At 47.6% G+C, this 21126-nt stretch overlaps 7 protein-coding genes across 7 annotated transcripts; 4 read left to right on the top strand and 3 right to left on the bottom strand.

The window, feature by feature from the left end:
* Positions 1-4187: 4187 nt before the first annotated feature.
* On the top strand, positions 4188-6874 carry LTR84_001734 (uncharacterized protein; the record flags this gene model as incomplete). Its single annotated transcript, XM_064845353.1, has 5 exons — positions 4188-4271; positions 4880-5410; positions 5453-5604; positions 5655-5834; positions 5878-6874. The coding sequence occupies 5 exons, from the start codon at positions 4188-4190 to the stop codon at positions 6872-6874; spliced, it is 1944 nt and encodes a 647-aa protein (XP_064706898.1).
* Positions 6875-8252: 1378 nt separating this feature from the next.
* On the bottom strand, positions 8253-8591 carry LTR84_001733 (uncharacterized protein; the record flags this gene model as incomplete). Its single annotated transcript, XM_064845352.1, has 1 exon — positions 8253-8591. The coding sequence occupies one exon, from the start codon at positions 8589-8591 to the stop codon at positions 8253-8255; it is 339 nt and encodes a 112-aa protein (XP_064706897.1).
* Positions 8592-10664: 2073 nt separating this feature from the next.
* LTR84_001732 (uncharacterized protein) lies at positions 10665-12835 on the top strand (the record flags this gene model as incomplete). The annotated part of the gene is made up of 3 exons (XM_064845351.1): positions 10665-10854; positions 10900-11270; positions 11315-12835. The coding sequence occupies 3 exons, from the start codon at positions 10665-10667 to the stop codon at positions 12833-12835; spliced, it is 2082 nt and encodes a 693-aa protein (XP_064706896.1).
* A 653-nt stretch (positions 12836-13488) lies between these two features.
* Positions 13489-13862, bottom strand: LTR84_001731 (uncharacterized protein; the record flags this gene model as incomplete). Its single annotated transcript, XM_064845350.1, has 2 exons — positions 13489-13630; positions 13684-13862. 2 exons carry the CDS (start codon positions 13860-13862, stop codon positions 13489-13491), a joined length of 321 nt encoding a protein of 106 aa, XP_064706895.1.
* Positions 13863-15001: 1139 nt separating this feature from the next.
* On the top strand, positions 15002-15661 carry LTR84_001730 (uncharacterized protein; the record flags this gene model as incomplete). The annotated part of the gene is made up of 1 exon (XM_064845349.1): positions 15002-15661. One exon carries the CDS (start codon positions 15002-15004, stop codon positions 15659-15661), a length of 660 nt encoding a protein of 219 aa, XP_064706894.1.
* Positions 15662-17472: 1811 nt separating this feature from the next.
* Positions 17473-18154, bottom strand: LTR84_001729 (uncharacterized protein; the record flags this gene model as incomplete). The annotated part of the gene is made up of 2 exons (XM_064845348.1): positions 17473-18049; positions 18096-18154. The coding sequence occupies 2 exons, from the start codon at positions 18152-18154 to the stop codon at positions 17473-17475; spliced, it is 636 nt and encodes a 211-aa protein (XP_064706893.1).
* A 1393-nt stretch (positions 18155-19547) lies between these two features.
* LTR84_001728 (uncharacterized protein) lies at positions 19548-20957 on the top strand (the record flags this gene model as incomplete). The annotated part of the gene is made up of 2 exons (XM_064845347.1): positions 19548-19624; positions 19673-20957. The coding sequence occupies 2 exons, from the start codon at positions 19548-19550 to the stop codon at positions 20955-20957; spliced, it is 1362 nt and encodes a 453-aa protein (XP_064706892.1).
* Positions 20958-21126: the final 169 nt, after the last annotated feature.

Below are 21126 nucleotides of genomic sequence, written 5' to 3'. Positions count from 1 at the left end.
GGCTGCAATCGATGACTTGATTGCAAGTTTCGACGTCTACAGCAGAAAGAACAATAACCCAAAGAACCACAACACAGCATTTCCTATCTGCTCCATACTACTATGCAGCAACCCTGGGTGGATGGACCTGTACTTTTTCGGGTCACCTTCTAAGACAAACCCCACCATAATGGGTTCGTGCTGCAGTATCTCGCTGTTTTCGAAACATGCCTTGAACCAGAGCTTCAGCGATGCATTTGAGTGTGTCTATTCCCTCTCTCTCTCTTCTGGCATATGTGGAGCACGACATCATGTTTGGTGAGTCCACACTTTAGCCACCGCTATCACCACTTCCTCAAGCTTTCCAATCCATCTCTGCCACGGCCTTCGCCATGGACTATTCCGAGATGGAAAGACACTCCAGGAAATCCTCGCGACAGCAATGCGATTCGGGGACCGCCGTATCCACTGGCGCGACGAGACTCTTCCTTTTGATACCAACAGTAATGACAAACAGCAGCTCATTCCTGAAACTCAATAAATCCACGACGGCACAAACTGCTTAGTCAACGTTCGCCACAATGGGTCAACTTGCTGGTATAATTCTACGACTATTCGCACACTCCATTTATCGTGGTGACGCAAGTGATAATACTCGCTCTTTTCCTTTCCACATCAATTCCTTGGTGGTCTGCAGATATGACGTGGTCGACGCATTCTGAGTTTTGCTTCCAGTGGTCAACGACATACAGCTTCCTCCTCTTCCAGCAATACTGCTTGCTGCCATGTTTCACCTATCTCGATCAACTGCAACTAGCGTGTCTGCTGGAAGTGCGATCAGTGGGTGCAAATGGTTTTGGAGGGAATCTCCCAACCACTAACACATCTCTATTTGCTACCGCTGTCAACAGAACTCACATCGCTAGGTCTGGAGCCCGATACATTCTCGTTTCTGTTGACTGCTTCTCAAGGTACATCCTCGCGTGCCCAGTAAAGGCTGCTATATCCGCGAACTCTTGGTGGTTTCTGTACCACTTCGTGATTGCAGTCTTTGGACATCCTAGGATGCTTTACTCCGCGACAACCTGGTGGCTACCGTCGAATCGAAACGACCATCAAATTGGTCGACACCATGATCCCATGCAATACAACGGAGGTTTATCGATGAAATGCTGAGACCCACTGAGACACTGACGTAGGTTAAACGGAGAATGCTGCTGGCAATGATGGTAAGGAAATTGCGTCTCGGATCCCTACTTGCCGACACAACACGCAACCATCCCTGCACCCATCCCTCCACCAGCTCCTGCACCAGTGTTCAGTATCCCGGTCCCTCCCAATACTCAACCTCTGCCAGTTGTGGCTGGCCCAACTTCTGGACAAGTTGAAAGTGCAATCATGATTGCCTGCCCCGACAATCTCAATCATACCAGATGTCGAACGATCTGGATATGATGCGAAAACGGAACTTTACCTTCCTTTGCTCTAAGTTCTCTTCCAATAAGCATGTTCAAAGTTTCAAGCAGGGTTTTAGGGTAAGTTGGATCCACATAATTTATGGCGTAAAAAGAGTGCTGCTGACCATCAGATATACACCGTGGTACCGTCAATGACCAGACGCGCGGCAGGGCAGTCTGTAAGCAATCCAACTGCATTCGCCACATCTCCAAAATCAGTCGTCCAACAACTACCCGATCTATTCTACGTGCAGGAGAGATGGAGTGAGAATAGAGTACACGAGTGGGGAGCCATGGACCCAACCTGGAGGGCCCATCGGATTTGTAGCCGTCGAGGCTGGGTGTCTGACCACGTTCCGGTCCTCCCTTTTCACTTGGAATACCCGACACGACTGGCCAGGCCCAGAAGCCTACCTTCAGCGCTTTCACCATGGCTCCTGTGGCGGTAGTCGTCAAGCCCGGTGCGTACGTGCAACCGACCGAAGTCGCAAGGGAAACTGTGAACTGCGGCTCGAATGGGAAGTGGCGAAAGTGCCAGGAGGTACCGATGAGACCAGACACGCTTGGCACTCAGACTTTATGCATACTTTCCCGACGTGAAAATATTCAGACTAGTTCAATCATTGCGGAAAGACATACAATCATCTTGTTGTCTGTAGCTACAAGTGCTACCAACGAGTTGAATATGTACACTTGAGAACCACATGCGAGACTATGTGACGAGTGGGCTTCTGCGAGGCGTTCTTTGACAGCTTGGTCAATGCATAAACTTCATTGCTTCCTATTTTAGCTTGCTGAACCCGTCTGGTAAGGCGATAGCTACTATGTGCCTATTAAGCAAGGACGTCGCATGGTATGTTCCGTGCCGAAAGCTGGCTAGAACTCTTCAACTCTGCGCCATAATTCAGTATCACTGAGAAGAGGACCGCTGTGGAATGTTCAGTCTTCCGGAACATCTACTCGTTTATACAATTAAATTGCGAGGAGATATTACTGGTCGCTTTGCAGCTACTTTCAAGACCTGAGAACCTATTGGAACGTAAGTCTACAGAAAAGATCGGATACCTCTCGCTGTTGTGGAGAAAGGAATGGATCGATGATCTGGAGAAAGACGGGTTTGATCTCCCCTAACATCCGCCCCTACGCTACAAAGAGGAGTTTATCCAGGACCTCAAGGATAACGCACCAAGCTACTTCAAGAAATACGAAGGGTGGCCGATATGGGTTTTCAACCCAAAGGCCTTCGCTACGGTGAATGCAAAGGATCTCCTCAAAGGTGGCAGTGTGACCAGCGATGTATTAGGGCAGATCCTCAAGCGCATCATGTTGCGATTCACCATGGCTTCGGAGATCAGAGTGGGTGACCGAGTCATGCGACCTGGAGATGACGTCCACATGTACTGGATATCGAGATCAAGGTGTTCAAGGAAATCTGAGACAAGTGGGGGGGCATGCTTAGCCTCAAGGGTGTATATTGCACGGAACAATAAGCTCAGACGTTCGGAGGTGGCAAATCTATTACACTTGCTGTATTCGATCATGTCGTCGCAACTGGCAACACTCGTGATACTCCGTCACGGTCCTCGTACGGTTATATCTCTTGCCTATCTACCACTCCTACAAAACAGGCTTTCGAAAATTAGAGTCTTTCAATCAAGCAAAGGCAAGGGTGATACCAGGGCGTCCATCTGCAACAATGTCTTCATGAAGCTTGTCAAAAACTTCAAATTCGGTTTCTTTTCGCGTCCAGTTTCAAGATTGATGTACCCCTCACGATGAGTTTTTCAAAGGTGGATATTCTACGCTTGCAACAAGATGGAGTCTAATTTTGAGAGCACAATACGCACAACCTCAATGTATGCCGACCGAAGATACCTCGTTCACGTATCCATACTCAGGGTGGTCGAACTGCAGGAATGGCGCCTCCTAAGCGAAATTCTAGCTAGAGATCTTCGCGATCTCCCAGTTGGTACATCAAGCGATCTCCAAACATGTCACATATATCCCCATTGTGCAAGAGATCATTAAGACAACAATAGATGAGTACTTCACCAGACATACTGAACAACCCTAAACGCTCCAGAGGCGGTCTCGAGAATCGACTTATATGCAGGCCAAGTTCTTCGTTAAATACGAACTAGGTAATGATTTGAGCCCGCTACAGTGGAAACAAAAATTGTGAAATCTACACCAATGATGGTGGGCGTGCTACAGTGGCCCCAAGGAGGGTGGCATCAACGTTGCTCTCACATCATCCCATTGGCAATTGGTCAAGAAAACGCCTCATATGTGGTCTGAAGCAAACGTGACCAAAATATAAAAATCAGTCAGCGAGGAGTGGTTTGATGCTATTTGGTGCCTTCGAAAGCCTCTGTAGACTCTTGGGATGTGGTTATTGAGGTAAAAGTGAACCTCATTATCAATAAGAAATTAAAAACCGGTGTTGCTCGCCGTCGGTTATCACTGACTCCAGCCTCCAATACGGTCCTGAACTGGCTGAAGTCCTTCAGCTCTCCCAGTCTAAATAATGTAAAAAGGCTCACATCCAACACGCATTGTCGAATGTTTGTCCTGGTACTATGAAATCCCAACGATACCGACTGGCACGGGTCGTGTTGAATCTGGTCGTGTCTTCTGGTGCCTCGATTTATCAAGCTCTGCTTAAGAGGTTGAGCATAAAGACTATATGCATCTATGTTCGAAATGTAAGAAACATAGTACACTGGATAGTGGCCTCCCGGTACCGAGAAAATGGAGGCTTTGGCCCTGTCTACAGAGTTAGACTTCCCCAAAGCACTTGATAGCCTACTTGACTATGATATCAAGAGTTTAAGGGTTAGGGTTGAATGGAATTGTCAGAAAGTCGTTGAAGTTTGTCAAGGAGGAAGACTAAATATAGATGCAATTCGCAAATCACATATATTCACCTAGCAATTGGTAGCGAAGTAGATTTATTGTCCGCCGCCATAGAGACTGCCAAGCGCTAGTTAGAATGCCCAAGTCAGCCAAATGTACAGTAATGTTGCTTTATTTGTATGGAGTTTCATGCGATGGTTGCGTTGCTCCACCGTATGTCAGTCCTTTTAAATCGGTTTTAGCATTAACGCACAACCCTAGAAAAAGCCGTCATAAGGCAATTGACGTCACGGTTTGTGAAAGCCGAAAATGCCCAAAAATGAACTCAATACTACTATAAATAATCCAATATTCACGAATTAAGATAGACAGGAGTGACTATGTCTGCAGAGAAGCACCGCACTCTGCTGCCCAAAACTTCAGCCTCGCCAGCGGGAGAGCGGAGGCAAGGGACCAGTATCGGATATGCAAAGAAACCACAGAAAAATGCATCAATAGCCTGCGCGGAATGTCGGCGAGCCAGGGTAAGAGTAGGTGATCAACCCTTATGACATAAGCACGATGAATTCATTGACCATATCTCGCAGTGTACTGAATATACACCTTGCGAACGCTGTATCGTGAAAGAGATCCCCTGTTCACGAGATGAGGCCGACAACCGAAGGGGGCGGAAACGTGTTCTAGAAGAACTCGAAAATAAAGCCGACGCTCTTGAAACGCTAGTCACATCGTTGCGATGGTCAAGTCAAGCATCGTTACGAAAGCTTCTCGACCTCGCCCGAGTTGGGAGCCCGACTGAGGAAATCGTTCAAGTGGCTAAAGAAATCCTCCGGGAAAGGGAGACTCGCGATCAGCTTTCGAAGCGTTCGATACAGGCTATAATGAGCCTTGCTGCGTTGATTGATAGGCCACCAATCCAAGTTCCCGCTTCCCCATGGACGAGTGTTACCGACGATGACGCTGCGGTATCGCACCTAATGTCAGTATACTTCGCCTGGCATCATTGTGCATACCCTTCAGTAGATGAAGCCATCCTTATCAGGGAAATGAGATCAAAGAACCTGTCCAGCCAATTTTGTTCTCCGTTGTTGGTCAACTGCCTATTACTGGTTGCATGCGTAAGTATAATCTCCTCTTCTTGGCTATTCTAATTCGAATAGAATTACACTGATCATCCATCTGCATTTGCAAACCCAAATGATCGCTCTACAAGAGCTGCACACTTTATGGAAGAAGCGACGAGATTGTGGGAATTCGAGGAAGCCAAGGCAACTTTGACAAGTCTACAGGCATTTCCCTCCCTAATCTCCAGGTAAGGAATACTTCGAACCTCAAACGAAATTTACCGACTTGTCGTTGTAGTTGTGTTTTCCTTGGGAAGGACCGTGTTGGTGTGCTCTATGTGACTCAATCGATCGCCATTGCAAACGACCTCAGAAGGCATATGAAGAAGCGCCTCAAGCAGGAAAAGCAACAGCCCTTATCGCGAGAAGTCATACGATCTTATAACTTAGCACTTTCGGCAGTGTTTAGTATTCAGACGTAAGTTTGTCATGTGTTCCAAATCGATATTGACAAGTGATAGTGAAGTGGCTCTCGCCTGGATGAAACCACTCACCCTGCAACCACTAGCATCGGCATCTCCATACGAAGAGGAAGAATTAAACATCAAAGAATCCTGGCAACCATATCCGAAGCTGGAGCTGGAAGTGGCATGCTATCCGTTCGCTATCAATGATGCACGTTTTCGGCTGTACAAGACTGCGGCAGATCTACTACCTTTGATTCTGTGTGGCAATCCAGAGGACAGTCCCTTCCCTGGTCATATCACTTTGGACACCGCTTCAAAGCTTAGCCAGTTGAGTGAGATTGAGGGAAGACTGCACACTTGGCACCGAGACTTACACCCGGGAGCAAAGAATGAGGTTCAGGAATCTTCTCCCCCAGCTGGACCACTCGTCAATCTACAGTACTGTAACCTTATACACTCTTACCTCATCGATGCTAACCTCGACAGTCTTACGTACCACGGCTTCCATATCACTACACAAAATCTTGTCCTTCGTGCAACGAATGCTGCAGACCCAACGCAAGAAGTGGCCAAAGAGAAAGTCGTCCTGGCGTGTCAGAGCATCGCTGATATCTTTAGATGGCTACAGCGCACGATCGGACTAGATTACTTCGGTGTTACCTATGCTCACGCGGCAACGTTATCAGCGTCCAGTCTTATCGAGGTTCTTCCTCGGCCTGGTCTGACGGAGGATTTCCACATAATGATTGTCGTCTTGAGCAACGTCGCTCATCGTTGGAACCTTGCGTGGGGCGTGATGAGGATGCTTTGGATAACTCTGCAGGAGCGTAAACTGGAAATGTGCCTTGACGCAGCCACAATCGATCTATTCAAACTCAGTGCTGTGGAAAAGTGGGGACCAGAGGACCATCGCCTGTTCGAGATGTGTGCCTATCCCAATTATGCGGCTATCAATGAGAGAGGGCGTGATTTTGTGGAGATGGGCGAGTTATTCAAGGAGTATGCAGCACTACATCTGGGCGAGGAAGATCGTAGAAGTGCATCTGGCTAGTTGGGACTCGGTATCCATCCGGCTAATTGGGACTCGGTATCAGTGAGTTCATCAAGTTCGGGCCATATGGTTGGAGTTGGGTGAAGTTCGTTGTGAGCAAAAGAGTGTCAATCTTTTCCACGAACTATGTACATATTATTACTTACCAAATTAGTTGATCATGTTCTATCTCTTCATATGACATCCAGCAGGCTGTGTCCAGCAAATGGTCCATTATCGTCAACTACGGTCCGACAAAGTCAGCCCTCATTGCCGATCTGGACGAAGCAGGTCAATATTGGTTGTCGTAGCTAGACTGAGGCATCAGATGTAGAATTTGAAAGTTTCGTACCTAGTTCATTGACCATAATGCGCTCGTCAAGTCTCTTGGATATGACATCCATCAGGGCTTCTTGTAGGTTGTTCATGGCAAGCGAAAATCAAGTGAAGTCACTTATGACTGCTTTGCCCGCCCCTGCAATTCGCCCCTTTCTTCCCGTGCAATATCGAGGTTATCTAAATGTTTCGGGTCAGTCGAAGACCCCAGGTCAATTATAACACCATCATTATTCCCAAACCGTCATCAACTTTCAAGCACTACCTGTCAGTTCTCGGAGATGTGTTCAGTGCTGATCTTCGATGCTGTACTATAAGCCAGAGAAGGAAGCTTCATTTGGATTATGCTAATCTTCAATATAGATGGACATGATGAACCACCTCCCCCATCTAAATTTCGGGCTACTTTATGACGATACCAAGCCTGAAAACTTGCTTACGAGCCGCCGGAGAAGCAGAGTCCATCTCCTTTTAATGTAACCCACCCCAACTCACCAGTGATCTATACAAGATCCCAAGCATGATTCCAATACTGGCATCATACACCGAACGAACTTGATGAGAGGAGAGTTCCAGCGCTCAGTGCTAGGACCTTCGTCCTTGGGTATGGCCCCGCAAATGTTATCCATCTTGTGAAGACCTGACCCTCGGGTCAAACGGGGCAAGCATCACTTAGATATTCAATAACTAATCTCTCCCTGGCCTTGCTTGGCTGTCTCCTCATCCAATGCTCTCGGGACAAGCTATCCGACTCGCCGGTCCTCCACAATTAAAAGAGAGATACACGGATTTCAACCCCGAAACCATTCCATCATGATGACGCTATTGCAAAAGTCTTGAGGAGTCTTGTCAGAGGCTTTTGAACCTTACATTTAGGCAACTCCGAAACCCTCATGGATGCAAGCGAAAGTAAACCAATCTGGCGTTACATGTATATAGCTTGTCCCAGGCCTCGACCATTGAGGTGACCGCTGGCGCTCCAGACCATGAGCAACCACTTGTGCAGGGCAAGTTCTAGTATCTTGCGCTCTCAACCCCCGTTAGTCGCTCGCCCCTCTTCAGGCTATTCATCATCCATTGTAGCATTATTCGTATCAAACGCAGGAGCGTGCTTAACAGCCTCGGCTGTCGTTGGCGCCCTCTCGTACGTAATATCAGGTTTGAGATTATTGTCGGCAGTAGGAGGCTCGATATCCTGATTGTTGTGGCGAGCTACAGCGGCAGAACTACTTCGCGTCGCACTGTCTCCCACAGGCTCGCCACTGACGAGGGTGTTGGAAGCTGAACCTCTGACTGTCGTGCTTGTGTCGGTGTCCGAGACAGGCCGATTGGCTGTGAAGCCGTTGGTCAGGTCTTCGACCACGGCGGTAGCGTGCTCTTCTGTAATTTCGGACGAAGTCATGTTGGTAGTTTTGCGGACACAGATATTGGTAGGTGAGGATACGATAAGGTGAAAAGGTACAACAAAGCTGCGCTAGAATGCTAGCTTGATGTTATTTCAAGCACATTTTTTCTGCATGATGTGGTAGACTGGACGTCATAATCCTGATGAAAAAGGATGCGACCTCGGCATGCTGCTTCCTTAATTACCAACTCACTTTTCAGGATCTCTATATGTTGTCATCGCTCGTGGTTAGTGCCGGGCCACCAGGTAGTATAGACCTGCCCGTCGTAGCCGCAGATGAGGGCATCCAGTTGATGTGGCGAGCGCGCGACAGCCGCCACAGGTGCGCCCGGTGGAAACCAACCCCCGATGGGTAGCCAACCGTTGCTGTGTTCTCCAGACCAGATTGTAGGAGTGTTGGCAATATCGGGCCACCAGGACGTATACACCTGGCCCTCGTTCGCACAAATAGAGACATCGAGGTGGTCCGGGCCGCGATTAAGTGCGGTGGGAGAACTTTTCTTCAGAATGTTGGCCATAGCGCATTGATAGGTCAAGTGAAGCAACCAGGTTGATTGCAGACAGCGGGGAACGTTGATCAAGCCCCGATATCAAGCCTTTCCGCGAGCAATACTTGTGATTGTGTGTAGATCTCTGCGAAGGTATGTCCAAGTTCCACTACGAAAGACTGCGAAAGGTTGAAAGGCAGCCATTATGTAGGGTGTAGAGCCGTTTGAGGGCTTGGACTGGCGGGGCCCATCCGTCTGGACAGTGTTCTCTCGAGGCTCCAGGCAGGCATTAGGACCAGCTACAAGCGAGGAGATGCTCTCTGCTTGTGATAACGCGGGCAGAGACAGCGTTCAATACGAGGGAGAAGGACATCTAGGCTTCAGAGTGCAAATCCTGGTGAAGTGTATACCACCTTATTATTAGATGCAGCATCGATCTTAGGTGAGCCAGTGCTTGTGAGCCAGCCCCGCAACGTATAGACTTTGCATATTTGCTGAAAGAACTTGCTGCGGCCAAGGAATAATCACGAATACGAGCGTTCGCATGTTCCGCGTGCGCGTGCCTCGTTTTGATATGTCGCCAAGATATTTTCACGAGCTCGTGAGCTCACATGTAGAATGCGCTGAGTGTTTGTAGACGTGGTAAACGTGAGCTGAGCGTTTGCAGGGGGTGGCCTAGATCAAGGCTAGCAGCCGTCCAATGGAGCCCAGTACTAAGGAGACGAGATTAGTCGCTAAGTCACGATCTTGGAGTCCTGCTGCTACAAGCTTTTAGAAGGATTGCGCAGCTTGAGTTTGCCCAATACCGCTAACCAAGGAGCCACGCGAATGGTAACGAAAATCGGGCCATCCAACGAAGTTGCGCTTCTGCGTTCTTAGCCAGTGCAAGCTCGGTCAAAAACATCGGGCATCTTTGCTTAGTGCAAAAGGTGAGTTCAGCTTTCACAAGGTAGGCGAGCATGAATGCTACTCCGCACATGATGTGTAATTAAATACGAACATATCTATAAGACGGTTTGAAAGATTCATTTGACTCGACTCAACTTTTTCCTGCAGTGAATAAACGGCACCGCTGTTTCGCCACCACGTTGAAGCTGCTCAGAGTCTGTATCTTCTCAGCCAGTCTTACTCGAGCTACTTTCAAGCATGGTTTCAGCCGGTTTCAAGGTAATAATTGTTGGTGGAGGAGTGTCAGGTCTTACCCTTGCCAATGCTCTTGAAAGATCGAGGGTAGATTATGTTCTTTTGGAGCGTCGCGACCAGATAGCGCCGATAATTGGCGCTTCAATAGCTATCACTGCAAATGGTGGACGAATACTGGACCAGTTGAATTGCTATGACGAGATCCAACAAAGGACTACGCCAATGGATACGATCCGGGTCTGGTATAATGGAAAACTGTTGAGGGAAAATGATTGGCCATTATTTAACCACAAACGGTAAGTAGTTCAAGACGCTCTGTTCTCCTCTTCTTTCGTGGGTTTTGATGATCGCCATCAGCTCTGGATATCCATTCGTGTTCATGGATCGGCATTTTCTTCTTGAGACGCTGCATAAAAACATCCATAACAAGGAACGAATAATGATAAAGAAGCGCGTGTCGAAGATTGAGCACACATTAGAAGGGGTCTCTATCATGTGCGCAGACGATACTGTGTATGAAGGTGACGTCGTTGTAGGTGCAGATGGGGTTCATAGTATTGTTCGCAATGAGATGTGGCGCCACATGGAACTTTTCAAGCCTGGTCTACTCCCAGCCTCAGAAAAGACCTGTAAGTTGATCACGAGGGTAAAAGCTAGGTCTGACTGCAGATCAGTGATGTATGCCGAATACAAATGCATGTTCGGAGTATCGAAGCCAGTTGAGGGGTTGGAACACGGCCCATTCAATCAGGTCTTGGGCAAAGATCTATCATTTTTACACAGTCTGGACAAATCAGGACGCGTGTTCTGGTTTGTTTTTGAGAAGATGGATAAGAAGTGGCATGTGCCAGATGTGCCGAGTTATTCTGACGAGGATGCTTTGGCTCTGGCGAAACGATGTATGTCAGTCTACGTGACGGATAAAGTATCGTTTGCAGATCTGTGGCGGAATCGACTGGACTTTAAACTTGTGCCTTTGGAAGAAGGTTGGTATGAGCATTGGACATGGGGTCGATTTGTATGCATCGGAGATTCTATTCACAAGGTATGCTAGAGTCGTCTGGTGATGAAAGGCGCTGACAGGTGAAGTGGACTCCAAACATTGGCCAAGGTGGAAATAGTGCCATTGAAAGCGCTGCAACTCTTGCAAACATCCTAACTGAGCTTGCTTCAGCAGCGTTGTATCGCAACTACACAGACGTCGCAACGAAACTTGCTACGATCTCTCAACGTCGAAAGGCAAGAACCAAAGCAACTTTCGAAATCGCCCACCTCGTTACGAGGCTCGAGGCGCTGAAAGGTTCGCTTGAAAATTTTCTTGTCTTCTACGTTATGCCCTTGACAGGAGATTGGGTAGCAAATCAGGTGGCCATGAACATAGTTGGCTCCGAAAAGCTGAACTATCTGCCAGATCCCTCCAGATCCTTCTCCGGAACAATGGCCTTTAATCAGAGATATGGTCCTGGTACAACGATAAATCTATCGAGAAGAATCCTTGTTGCGTTGCCTCTCTTGCTTATGGCATATTCATCCCAGGCCATGTTCTCGGCAATGTTCTTAGGATTTACAAGTCCGGCCCAACTCGAAAGGTCACTCACCCACGGCCCGTTAGGACTTAACATTACATACTGGGGCTTTACCGTGCCGCAGTATTCAACAGCACCCGTTACAATTCTCTCACCAGCTCTGCTGAGCATCGACAAATTGCAGCGATACCATGGAATTCTTTTATTCGTTGAGTTTGTTCCCTTATGGCTTATATGGATCCTAGAGAGTCACCGTCGCGCAAACAGGCTCAAGCTTTTTACGGTACCGGCTTTATTTGGAATTGCCTTTCAACTTTGGGGTATCGGAGTGGTGGGACCTGTCTGGTTCTTTTTACATTATGTCCAAAGTCCACTTGCTGATTATGCAGCGCTCGACTGGCGGATGGTGAACGTTGCTGCCGCTAGAACAGCCCTCGTAGCAGTCATTTTGGGTTTGTCAGTCCCAATATTCGTGATGTACCTCTTACCGGGCCATCATCAACCTCAGGTCGTCGATTTTCTATGTCAATCTTTCCCCCTTGTTACGATCGTGCTTCATCTACTTCTCCGCAAGTTTGCAGTCAAAGACACGACAAAATACGACCGAATATACAACGTCGAAGCCGATCTAGTGCCAATCCGTCAGTCGGTGAGTGTACTGGCAGCTTTTGCATCAGTCGCATCGGTCGCCACTCGAGTGCGTACGAATATGGCGATGGGGCAGAATTTCGTTCATCAAGGTATCCGTGCCGTGCAACTACTGTCCTCACAGAATGTTGGCAATGATCTCGGCTCTGGTATGGTTCTCTTCATACAGCTTAATGGGTTCTCGTGTTTTACTGCCGCTTTCTTGTGGTTGATTTACCTTATCAGTGATCTAAAGTCTGCAGACATGACTGCAGTACCATGGTCTATTTTGGCTTTGTGCTGGATGCTTGGAACAATCACACTTGGTCCTGGAGCGACAACAGTGCTTACGTGGCTCTGGCGGGAGAACTTGCTTGCAAGGAAGAAAGCAAAAGGTGCAGCACTACCACCTATTGCAACGGACTCTGTCTCGTCCACCGAGACCATATACAAGTAGAGGCTGGCAATGAAGGCTGTTTGCTGTTTCCTTTCGTGGACTAAGAGTTTACCACATATGGCCACGAGGATTCCTTACTGCTATGTTCTATGTTCTATGCATTATTTAACGAATTAGTTTGCCCTTCTGGCATTGTTGAACAATCTGCACCCTACCCATTTCGAGAATATGAATGTCCCGCCACCACAGGCCAGTGCCTTATCCGTAAGACTGATGGCCTGCGGGCCTCAACCATCCAAGCCTTCCATGTCCATGTAACAGTTGTATATGGCGGTTGGCGTGCCTAGGCTGATGATTAGAACAAGAGGTTCGCAGAAACGGGGCTTCGCCAAATGGAAGACCTGGTGTCTGCCGGGACATCATTCCTACCAACATGCCTCCATGTGCAACACCGAGCACAATTGCACGTAATATTGTGACATGCCTAAATGTTGCGTAGCATCATCATTCTTTGATATTAAAGTAGATTGTGCTGGACCCTAAGTACCCCAAGCTGTCGCAGCATGGGAAGGTTACACCCGTACACGTAATAGGTGAGCTGGTGCACGATCTTATCACTTGCTCTTTTGTTTTCGGGCGCACCTTCCCATTGGCTTGTTCACTGCACGTGCTGTGGATTTTCCCGTCCTCAGTTCTGAATGCTCAAAAAGCCCTCAACGAGACCATTGCGTAAGACCATTCAAAATGACATATTTCAGAGGCCTCCTCATGAGCTGCTCCTCGTCGGCGACTTTAGCAATATGCTGGTGGTGAGGCAGTGACTTTCTTTTATGCAGTTCTGCTTCGTTTTCGATACTGCATTTACAGTGTCAGTTCGCTCTTCCGGATCCTGAGTACGGGTCACTTACTGGAAGAAGATCATGAAAACGGTGTGTTCTGGCTCATCGCAACGACCTTGATACGACTTGTAGTCTGATACCGTGGGTTCGTTTTTCCTAACCTCTTCGGTCACCCATTTCACCAGCTCTTCGACACGCGATACCTTGTCCAATTCAGGATAGACGGTGACGAGGACTGGAATTGGCATGTTAGACTTGATTAATTGAGGGCTTCGGAATTGGTGATATGTGTAAGTTTGATCGCTTCATGCGACCATGAGCCTGCTTTTGTACCCTGCGTGCGGGACGTATCAGCTGGACAAGAGCTTTACTGCACCTCGTATTAGCGACGGTCGAGACCGGGACTGGTCCGGCCATCTCCTCAGTTCTGCCCCTGCAAGATGCGGTGCCTGTACTGAGCAGGATGTCTATCAGAGGGCTCTGTCAATGAAGTACGATCCTCTACTGTGATGCTATGCCGCACCCTCCTCGCTTGTCTCGCAAACTCTGCACGCTTGAGTTAGTGAATAACGCAACAAGGGAAAAACTGTCCGTTTTCAGCGCCAATTAGTTGCGCTGAAGCACAGTGGACGCTTGCGAATATACTTTCGCTTGCGGAGGTGCACAAAATCTTCAGGATGGGCCAAAAATCCAGGTGGACTCGATCGGTTTAGCAGCCCACAACATGGCCACCGCAAGCCCACCGAGTATCATTGCCCCTTGATACCCTCAACGGCCCATTTGCGCGGTTCGTGATCGAAGCTATGAGGAAACCACCTTTGCAGGAGTAGCGTTAGCAATTTTGAAGTCCAATCAATCTCCTCAGCGAGGAGAGTCACATGCAAAGGACAATTATGTAACCTCGCGCAAGGCAAATGCGGGGATTCGGCAAGGCCGTGTTTGCCTGATTGAGGCAAAACGTCTATTTTGAGCATCGGCTGCGAGAACGGGTCGTCACGCTTTACCAAGAAGCTGTGTGGTCATCACTAGCAACCAAAAATTGACGCTTAAAGAAACTGGTCGTTTTTATCTGAAAAACCGTGAACTAAAATTTAGCAAAGTACCTAAGCCAAAGATGGTAGGCATCGTATGCACGTGTTATGCTAACGATATCTTGGTATTTCGAAGAATGGCGTCATTTCTAAGAGGGATTAGTACTCCTTGGCACCAAGTCATATCAGAATCTTGCTGCCTATGTGCAAACCATTTTCAGTTGTACACTCCATTGTTTCTATAGCTATCTAGCAAGATCATCACGGCTTGCAATAGTATTCGTCGAGCAATCGATGATATTTTAATACTACAATTAAGCGATACCAAGGGTAGCCGTAGCTCAGAAACCACAGCAATGTCTGGAAGTAAAGTTTTTCTCTTGCGACACGCTGAATCCCAGCATAACGTTGACAAAAACTTTGAACGGCTTGATCCTACATTAACAGAATCTGGGACCAGGGCCGCAGAACAACTGGGCTTGACATTCCCAGAATCAGATTCTGTGGGCATTGTCTTGTCATCCCCATCGCAACGTGCAATCCAAACTGCGTTTGCAGTGTTCTCCAAAGTCCTCGACCAGCGTTATTTTGACCCAGCAAGTGGAAATGGGGTTGAAGCAGGCGCGGTGTTTATTGTCGACCCAGATGCACAGGAGCGGAGCGCCCTGCCCTGCGACACTTGTTCAACTCGGGAGTCACTTCAACAAGTGTTTCCTTATCTTGATCTTTCTACCCTATCGGATGCGGAGGACGCCCCATGGAGGTCAAAGACGGGCTCCTATTCTGACCAAGACGAGGCTGTCAAAACCCGAGCGACGAGACTCCGAGAGACATTGCAAAAGATGGTAGTATCTTGTGGAAAGTCCTCGAGGCCAAACGTGGCTTTGGTTACCCATGGCGTTTTTATGAAGGCTTTGACAAACGATAGCAGTATTGACCTACCCAGACCTGGTTGGGCTGCGTACCGCATTCAAAAAGGTGACGATGGGAATGTTGTGCTTGCTGCTGCGGATTAAAAAGGATCGAATTACGCAAGAGGCAACCAGGGCTTTCCAACTGAGCGTCCTTTTATGAGGGGAGTTTCGGGAAGGACTGTATCTGCTTGTAAAGCTATGAACGCACTGGTCAATTCGCCGAATAGAACTGTTTGGAAGCTGGATCCATCAGACAAGGATATTTCTCAAGGTAGTGATGCTGCTGACACCTGACGGGCCGTCCGAATCCAAATGGTAAGCACCAAAGATGCTGGAAATTGGACCAAGACAAAGCGCTATGAATGTCATTTCCCTCCACTCCAACTAGATGGCTAAACAGTTTCTGATGGCCCAGGAATTTAGCACTTATTCGGCTAATTATTGCTCCACCATTAGCATTCTTACTGGTCAAGTCCTACATACTATAAAGCTTCAGATGACTCCGGCTTCAGAACGAGAAATGGAGTCTCCATATCTAAAAAGACAATGTCGTTTGCCAAAGTTTCTAAAGTTTAATGACTAAAGCTCCTAAGCTTCGGGCTTAGGGAACTTGTATATCTCTCCTCAAGGCTTATGACATGATGTGTCGACAATATCCTGATCTGACTATATATATAACAATTTTCAATATACAAACCCTATAATTTAGATACGCCTGCGTAGATGCTTCGTAAAAGCCGAAGACCCTTATGGGTATATAATCTACTTTAATGTAGATAACAACGTATAACCCGATAGTTACGAGGCTCATCTTTCATTTAAGTGAGGAACAGTTACGATTAATAAGGCTAGCTCTTTACTAGTAAGTGGGATTTAATACATAGATACGCTGAATATCGACTATAATCAAGGCTAGTATGACCCAGACTGTGAGGCTTATCCGGAAGCTAGTCTAAGATCCCGGGTGATTTCTTCTAGACGTGTTGCTAATAATGACGCTGAAGAAAATTTAAGCGCTATATTATCGAAGTAGTTGAAGCATTAGTTGATATAGAATCTAGTTAATTATTCGATCACTAATTAAGAAATACTAAATCTCCGGCCTGAGAGTAGTGCAGACTAGCTATCTAAACGAGAAGTATATCCTTAGCTTACTAGTATTTCCGCTCCAGAAGCCTACATGCACGCCATTAAGCACAGCAATAACGTCCACGACTAAGAATCTCCCAGTATAGTTTTTGTGTATTCTTTCGCAGAGGTACAAGAAGCTCGGCAACGGACAAGGGAATCTTTGGTCGTTGAGGGTAGTGGTATAAAGGGACTAGAGGAAAGGCAAGAAATGGCAGAAGAGGCCGAAAAAATGAGAATGGAGAAACGCGCCCGAGGGTAAGAATATAAAGGTGGTCAGAGGTGAAGATTCGAAAGCGCCGGACGATAAAAAAGAGCGTGGAGACATGGGAGAAGCAGCCGGAAACGAGGCAGAAGAAAATGAGGCAAAAGAGCATATGGTAGATGGAGAAGAGGGGGACGATACAATTAACGTAAGCCCGACCCTAGTACGATATAGTAAAATGAAAAGATATGTACTAGATAACTGCATAAATTGTGGTTATCCAGCCTCTTTGGGCGATTAGTCGAGCCAGTACAGTCGCTACTGATCACACCGAGGTAGTTGAGCTGCCACGGTGACACCCACGAAGCTGTCGCAAGAAAAAGACCATAGGACCGAAGCTCTTCGACTTCGGAAACTTAGACTATGAAATATTATTCGAATGCTCAACAAGACTGAAAGATACTAGGTTCCTACAGCAGGAATGAAGGTTTCCCCCCGAATACTTTCACCGGGAGGCCGGGACTTCCTCAGGAAGATGCCTCTTCAATTAGGAATGTAGGTAAATTGTCTTTTTGAAATACTAATTCTGACGTGTTGTAACCCCTTTGATACTCTCGATTCCCCGTGCAGCATCCTCATGAATACCATCACTCAGATCGGTGCTCTTGGTGGCGCCTGATGCACCTGCAGCAAATGTATTTTCTTCCTGAGTTTTACCACTGCCATGGAAGATGACACCGATCTTATCTTTGACTGTGTCTAGCAATGTACCCTGAGTTTGCGAGGCGTTGTCCGTGGTACTTCGAGCGCTCGAACCAATGGCACTAGTTGCATTATTACCGCTTGCGGCAGCCTGGTTTGCTGAGCCTTTAAGATACTGGCTGGCAGTATCTGTTGCACTCTGGGTCTTCTTGCGAGCATCCTCGACAGCGCTTCCCAACGGACCCGTGCCGTTACTGCTGTTTGAAGAACCTCCAATATTGGATAGTCCAGTCTGATGTTTGGCATCGTAGCCTAAAGAGCCGGTCGAACCGGTCATCGCATCAAGCATCCCGCCTTGCACGCCGCTAGTAAGTACGGGGCCTTGTTCTTTGCTTTTGATATCACTGCTAGCATCCTCAAAAATCCCATCTGTGAGATCTGTGTTTTTGGTGGCACTATGAAAATCAGTAAAGTCATGGGATAAGAAGTAGCCTTTCGTACGATGATGCACCAGCGTCAAGCATATTGCGTGTAGTCAAGCCAGGATTTATTCCAGACATTTTGCGAATTGTTTTTGTATAATTGATAGAATTTGAAACTGCTATTTTGTTGTAGACAATTACGGTCATTAATTACTGTGTCTCCGAGACCAATATATGTGACAACTTCGCCCCGGATCTTCAACCCATCTTGATGCACGTCATACCAAGATCTGTCACACGTTTTTGTTCCGGACCACAGATAATAGAAGCCTAAGTACCTAGGTAGGTACCTTAAAAAGCCTGGTGCCAAGTCCACGACCATGCCCACATCGTCATTGGGTCCATGACGATATTGCGGGGAGTTTTTCCGGCCCAGTGAAAGACCGTAGGGGAAGGAGCAGGCATAGTAAAGAAAAAGCACCTCTGAGAGGAAGGTAATTTGTGAAGTAGCAATGCACCGACGAAGACTCGAATTCCATACATAAGAATGGTGGTCTTCGATCTCCTACCATCTCATATCGCTTCGGCTGTTGCATTGAAACGACAATGATCCTGCAAGCCATCCACCTTAAGTAAAGAGTGTGAATAAAATGCGAAGCTGATGGAAAAGAGGCACGAAACCCTCTTCTAATACCATGATGTAGACGAGTCTACACAGCTATTTTAATTCACGAGTTGGTATCCCTCACAAGATGCCGCACTGGCAACATCAATTTGCTCCTCAAGTTCGCATCTTCTTCCCCACAGATCTGGCGGCCAACTCCTTAGCGCCAAAGCCTAGCCGGCCGGTGTCGGCTCCAGGTCCTTCGTCAATCGCCTCTTTGTGCTCTAGGTAATGATGCTTCCCATTGGTTTTTACGGCTCTGTCCACAGAAGTTGGGCGTGGGACACCAGCCTAAGCCCGATAAGCGTAGACGACCACAACAGCTCCTTTGCATTTAAGCGAGGTTCAGCCTAATCAAAACGATCCAGAACTGGCAACCACATTTATTGGTCTTACAGCTTTTGAAGACGAAGGACTGGGTCCATGCAAGCACAAAATTGTAAAAGGCAGTTTCATGGTGCATCGTGGGGTTTGCCATGCAGCCACCAAATTCTATCCCACACAAGCATAAAGCTTCTTCCAAAAAAACTTGTTGCACTAGTCCACATGACGTTGGTATGCTGACGCGGTTCCTAAGGTCCCGAGAGAAAAACCCTGGCACCATGGTGTAATTTATCGATCTGGCACAAGGACGTCACTTCAATGCCACCGGATTTTGTGACGAATCGTCCTACTCGTAGGTGATGGGACGCTGACGTCAAACCATGGAAGTGCCGGTGACACCTAGACGCGAATTTCGGTGAATGCAAAGGTTTTGCCGCAGAGCCTTCGATCATGTCTATTTATGAACCACGACTACATCCCAAGACAGTCAGTTTCCTGTGAACAGTTCACTGCCACCTTTAACCCTACTATCATCAAATCAAAATGGCGGGTCACGAGGGCACTGGTGTACAACAGCACGGAGATAATCATGACATTCCAAATGACCTGAAAGTCCACAAGTAAGCATTTGAACAGCTACCAGCCAAGCATTTACTAAAACCTCTCAGAGCAGGAGCATGGCTACCTGCAGACCACCGCGCTCACAAAGGATGGTTGAAGGAGCAAATCGACCAAGCAGCAAAGCACAAGAAGCCACTTCTCCCCGTCATTCAAGAATTCAAGGAGTTCATCGAATCAGACCCTCGACGGTACATGTACTTCACCGCGATGTTTGACGAGGTGCCTTTCAAGCACGTCTACCGGAAAGATCCCACTGGCCACAAACAGATCCGGGACTACCACCATATGTTAGAAGTCCTCAACCATGTCTTCGGCTCGGCTCCCGTCTGGACCGACGCCGCTCAAGCCGTAGGTATGGTCGGAGTGCCGATGTGTGCGATTTTGGATTTTCCGATGTCCACTCCCTCCGGCCATGCTGCGTTTCTCGACCCGGAGGTCAACAAAATGCTGAAAAAGGTTCTCAATGAATGGGGAAAGTTCCTCCAACAGCCCGAATCAGCAGGTGTTCTCCATGAGAACAAAACGGGCTGGCTCGGCCCACATGGAAAGACAGACATGATGTCTGTGGCTAATGCCCCATATAAGACCGATCACAAATTCGAAGATTTTTTCGTCTGTGACACGTCAAAGAAGCACTATGGATATAAATCTTGGGATGATTTCTTCACGAGACAGTTCAAGGATGAGGTGCGGCCTGTCGCAAGTCCCGAAGATGACAATGTGATTGCGAATGCATGCGAGAGCAAAGTGTTCAATGTGCAGTACAATGCGAAACTGAAGGACAAATTCTGGATCAAGGGTCAGCCATACAGTGTTAAAGACATGCTGGCAAACGATCCACTTTCCGAACAATTTGCAGGAGCAACTGTGTATCAAGCTTTCCTGTCTGCTCTGTCCTATCATCGTTGGCATTCACCGGTCAGTGGGACTGTGAAGAAAGCTTACGTCCAGGACGGCACTTATTTCAGCGAGCCATTATTCGAAGGACTGGGTGATCCGAACACCAAGGAGATTGACGCACAAGGGATCTCAAGTGGCCAGGGGTATTTGACCGCTTTGGCTACGCGGGCCATCATTTTCATCGAGGCCGATAACCCTGCCATCGGATTGATGGCATTCATTGGAATCGGTATGGATGAAGTGTCGACATGCGAAATCACGGTGAAAGAAGGCCAACATATCAAGAAAGGTGAACAGACGGGCATGTTCCACTTTGGTGGATCTTCTCATTGTTTACTCTTCCGACCAGGTGTGAAGGTAGAAGGATTCCCACAGCCTGGCAGAGCAGAGAATGTTCCAGTTCGAAGCCAAGTTGCAGTAGTCAAAAACTAAAGATGAGCAATGCTTGAGTGGCCACAGAAGGCGAGATGGCAGCATGATGGCCTCTATAGAGAAGTTCTTTCATGAAACAGGTGTGAAACTATTGCGGGAGACTGTCTGATTGAACAGATCACATTACAGCTATTGTGTTCTGCTGTAAGCCTGGGCTTGTAATGAAGCC

Source organism: Exophiala bonariae (genome assembly GCF_035927105.1).
Source record: "Exophiala bonariae strain CCFEE 5792 chromosome Unknown scaffold_11, whole genome shotgun sequence".
Taxonomy (NCBI): domain Eukaryota; kingdom Fungi; phylum Ascomycota; class Eurotiomycetes; order Chaetothyriales; family Herpotrichiellaceae; genus Exophiala; species Exophiala bonariae.
The sequence above is the reverse complement of the archived record's forward strand: the minus strand, read 5'-3'. Positions and strand labels throughout refer to the sequence as shown.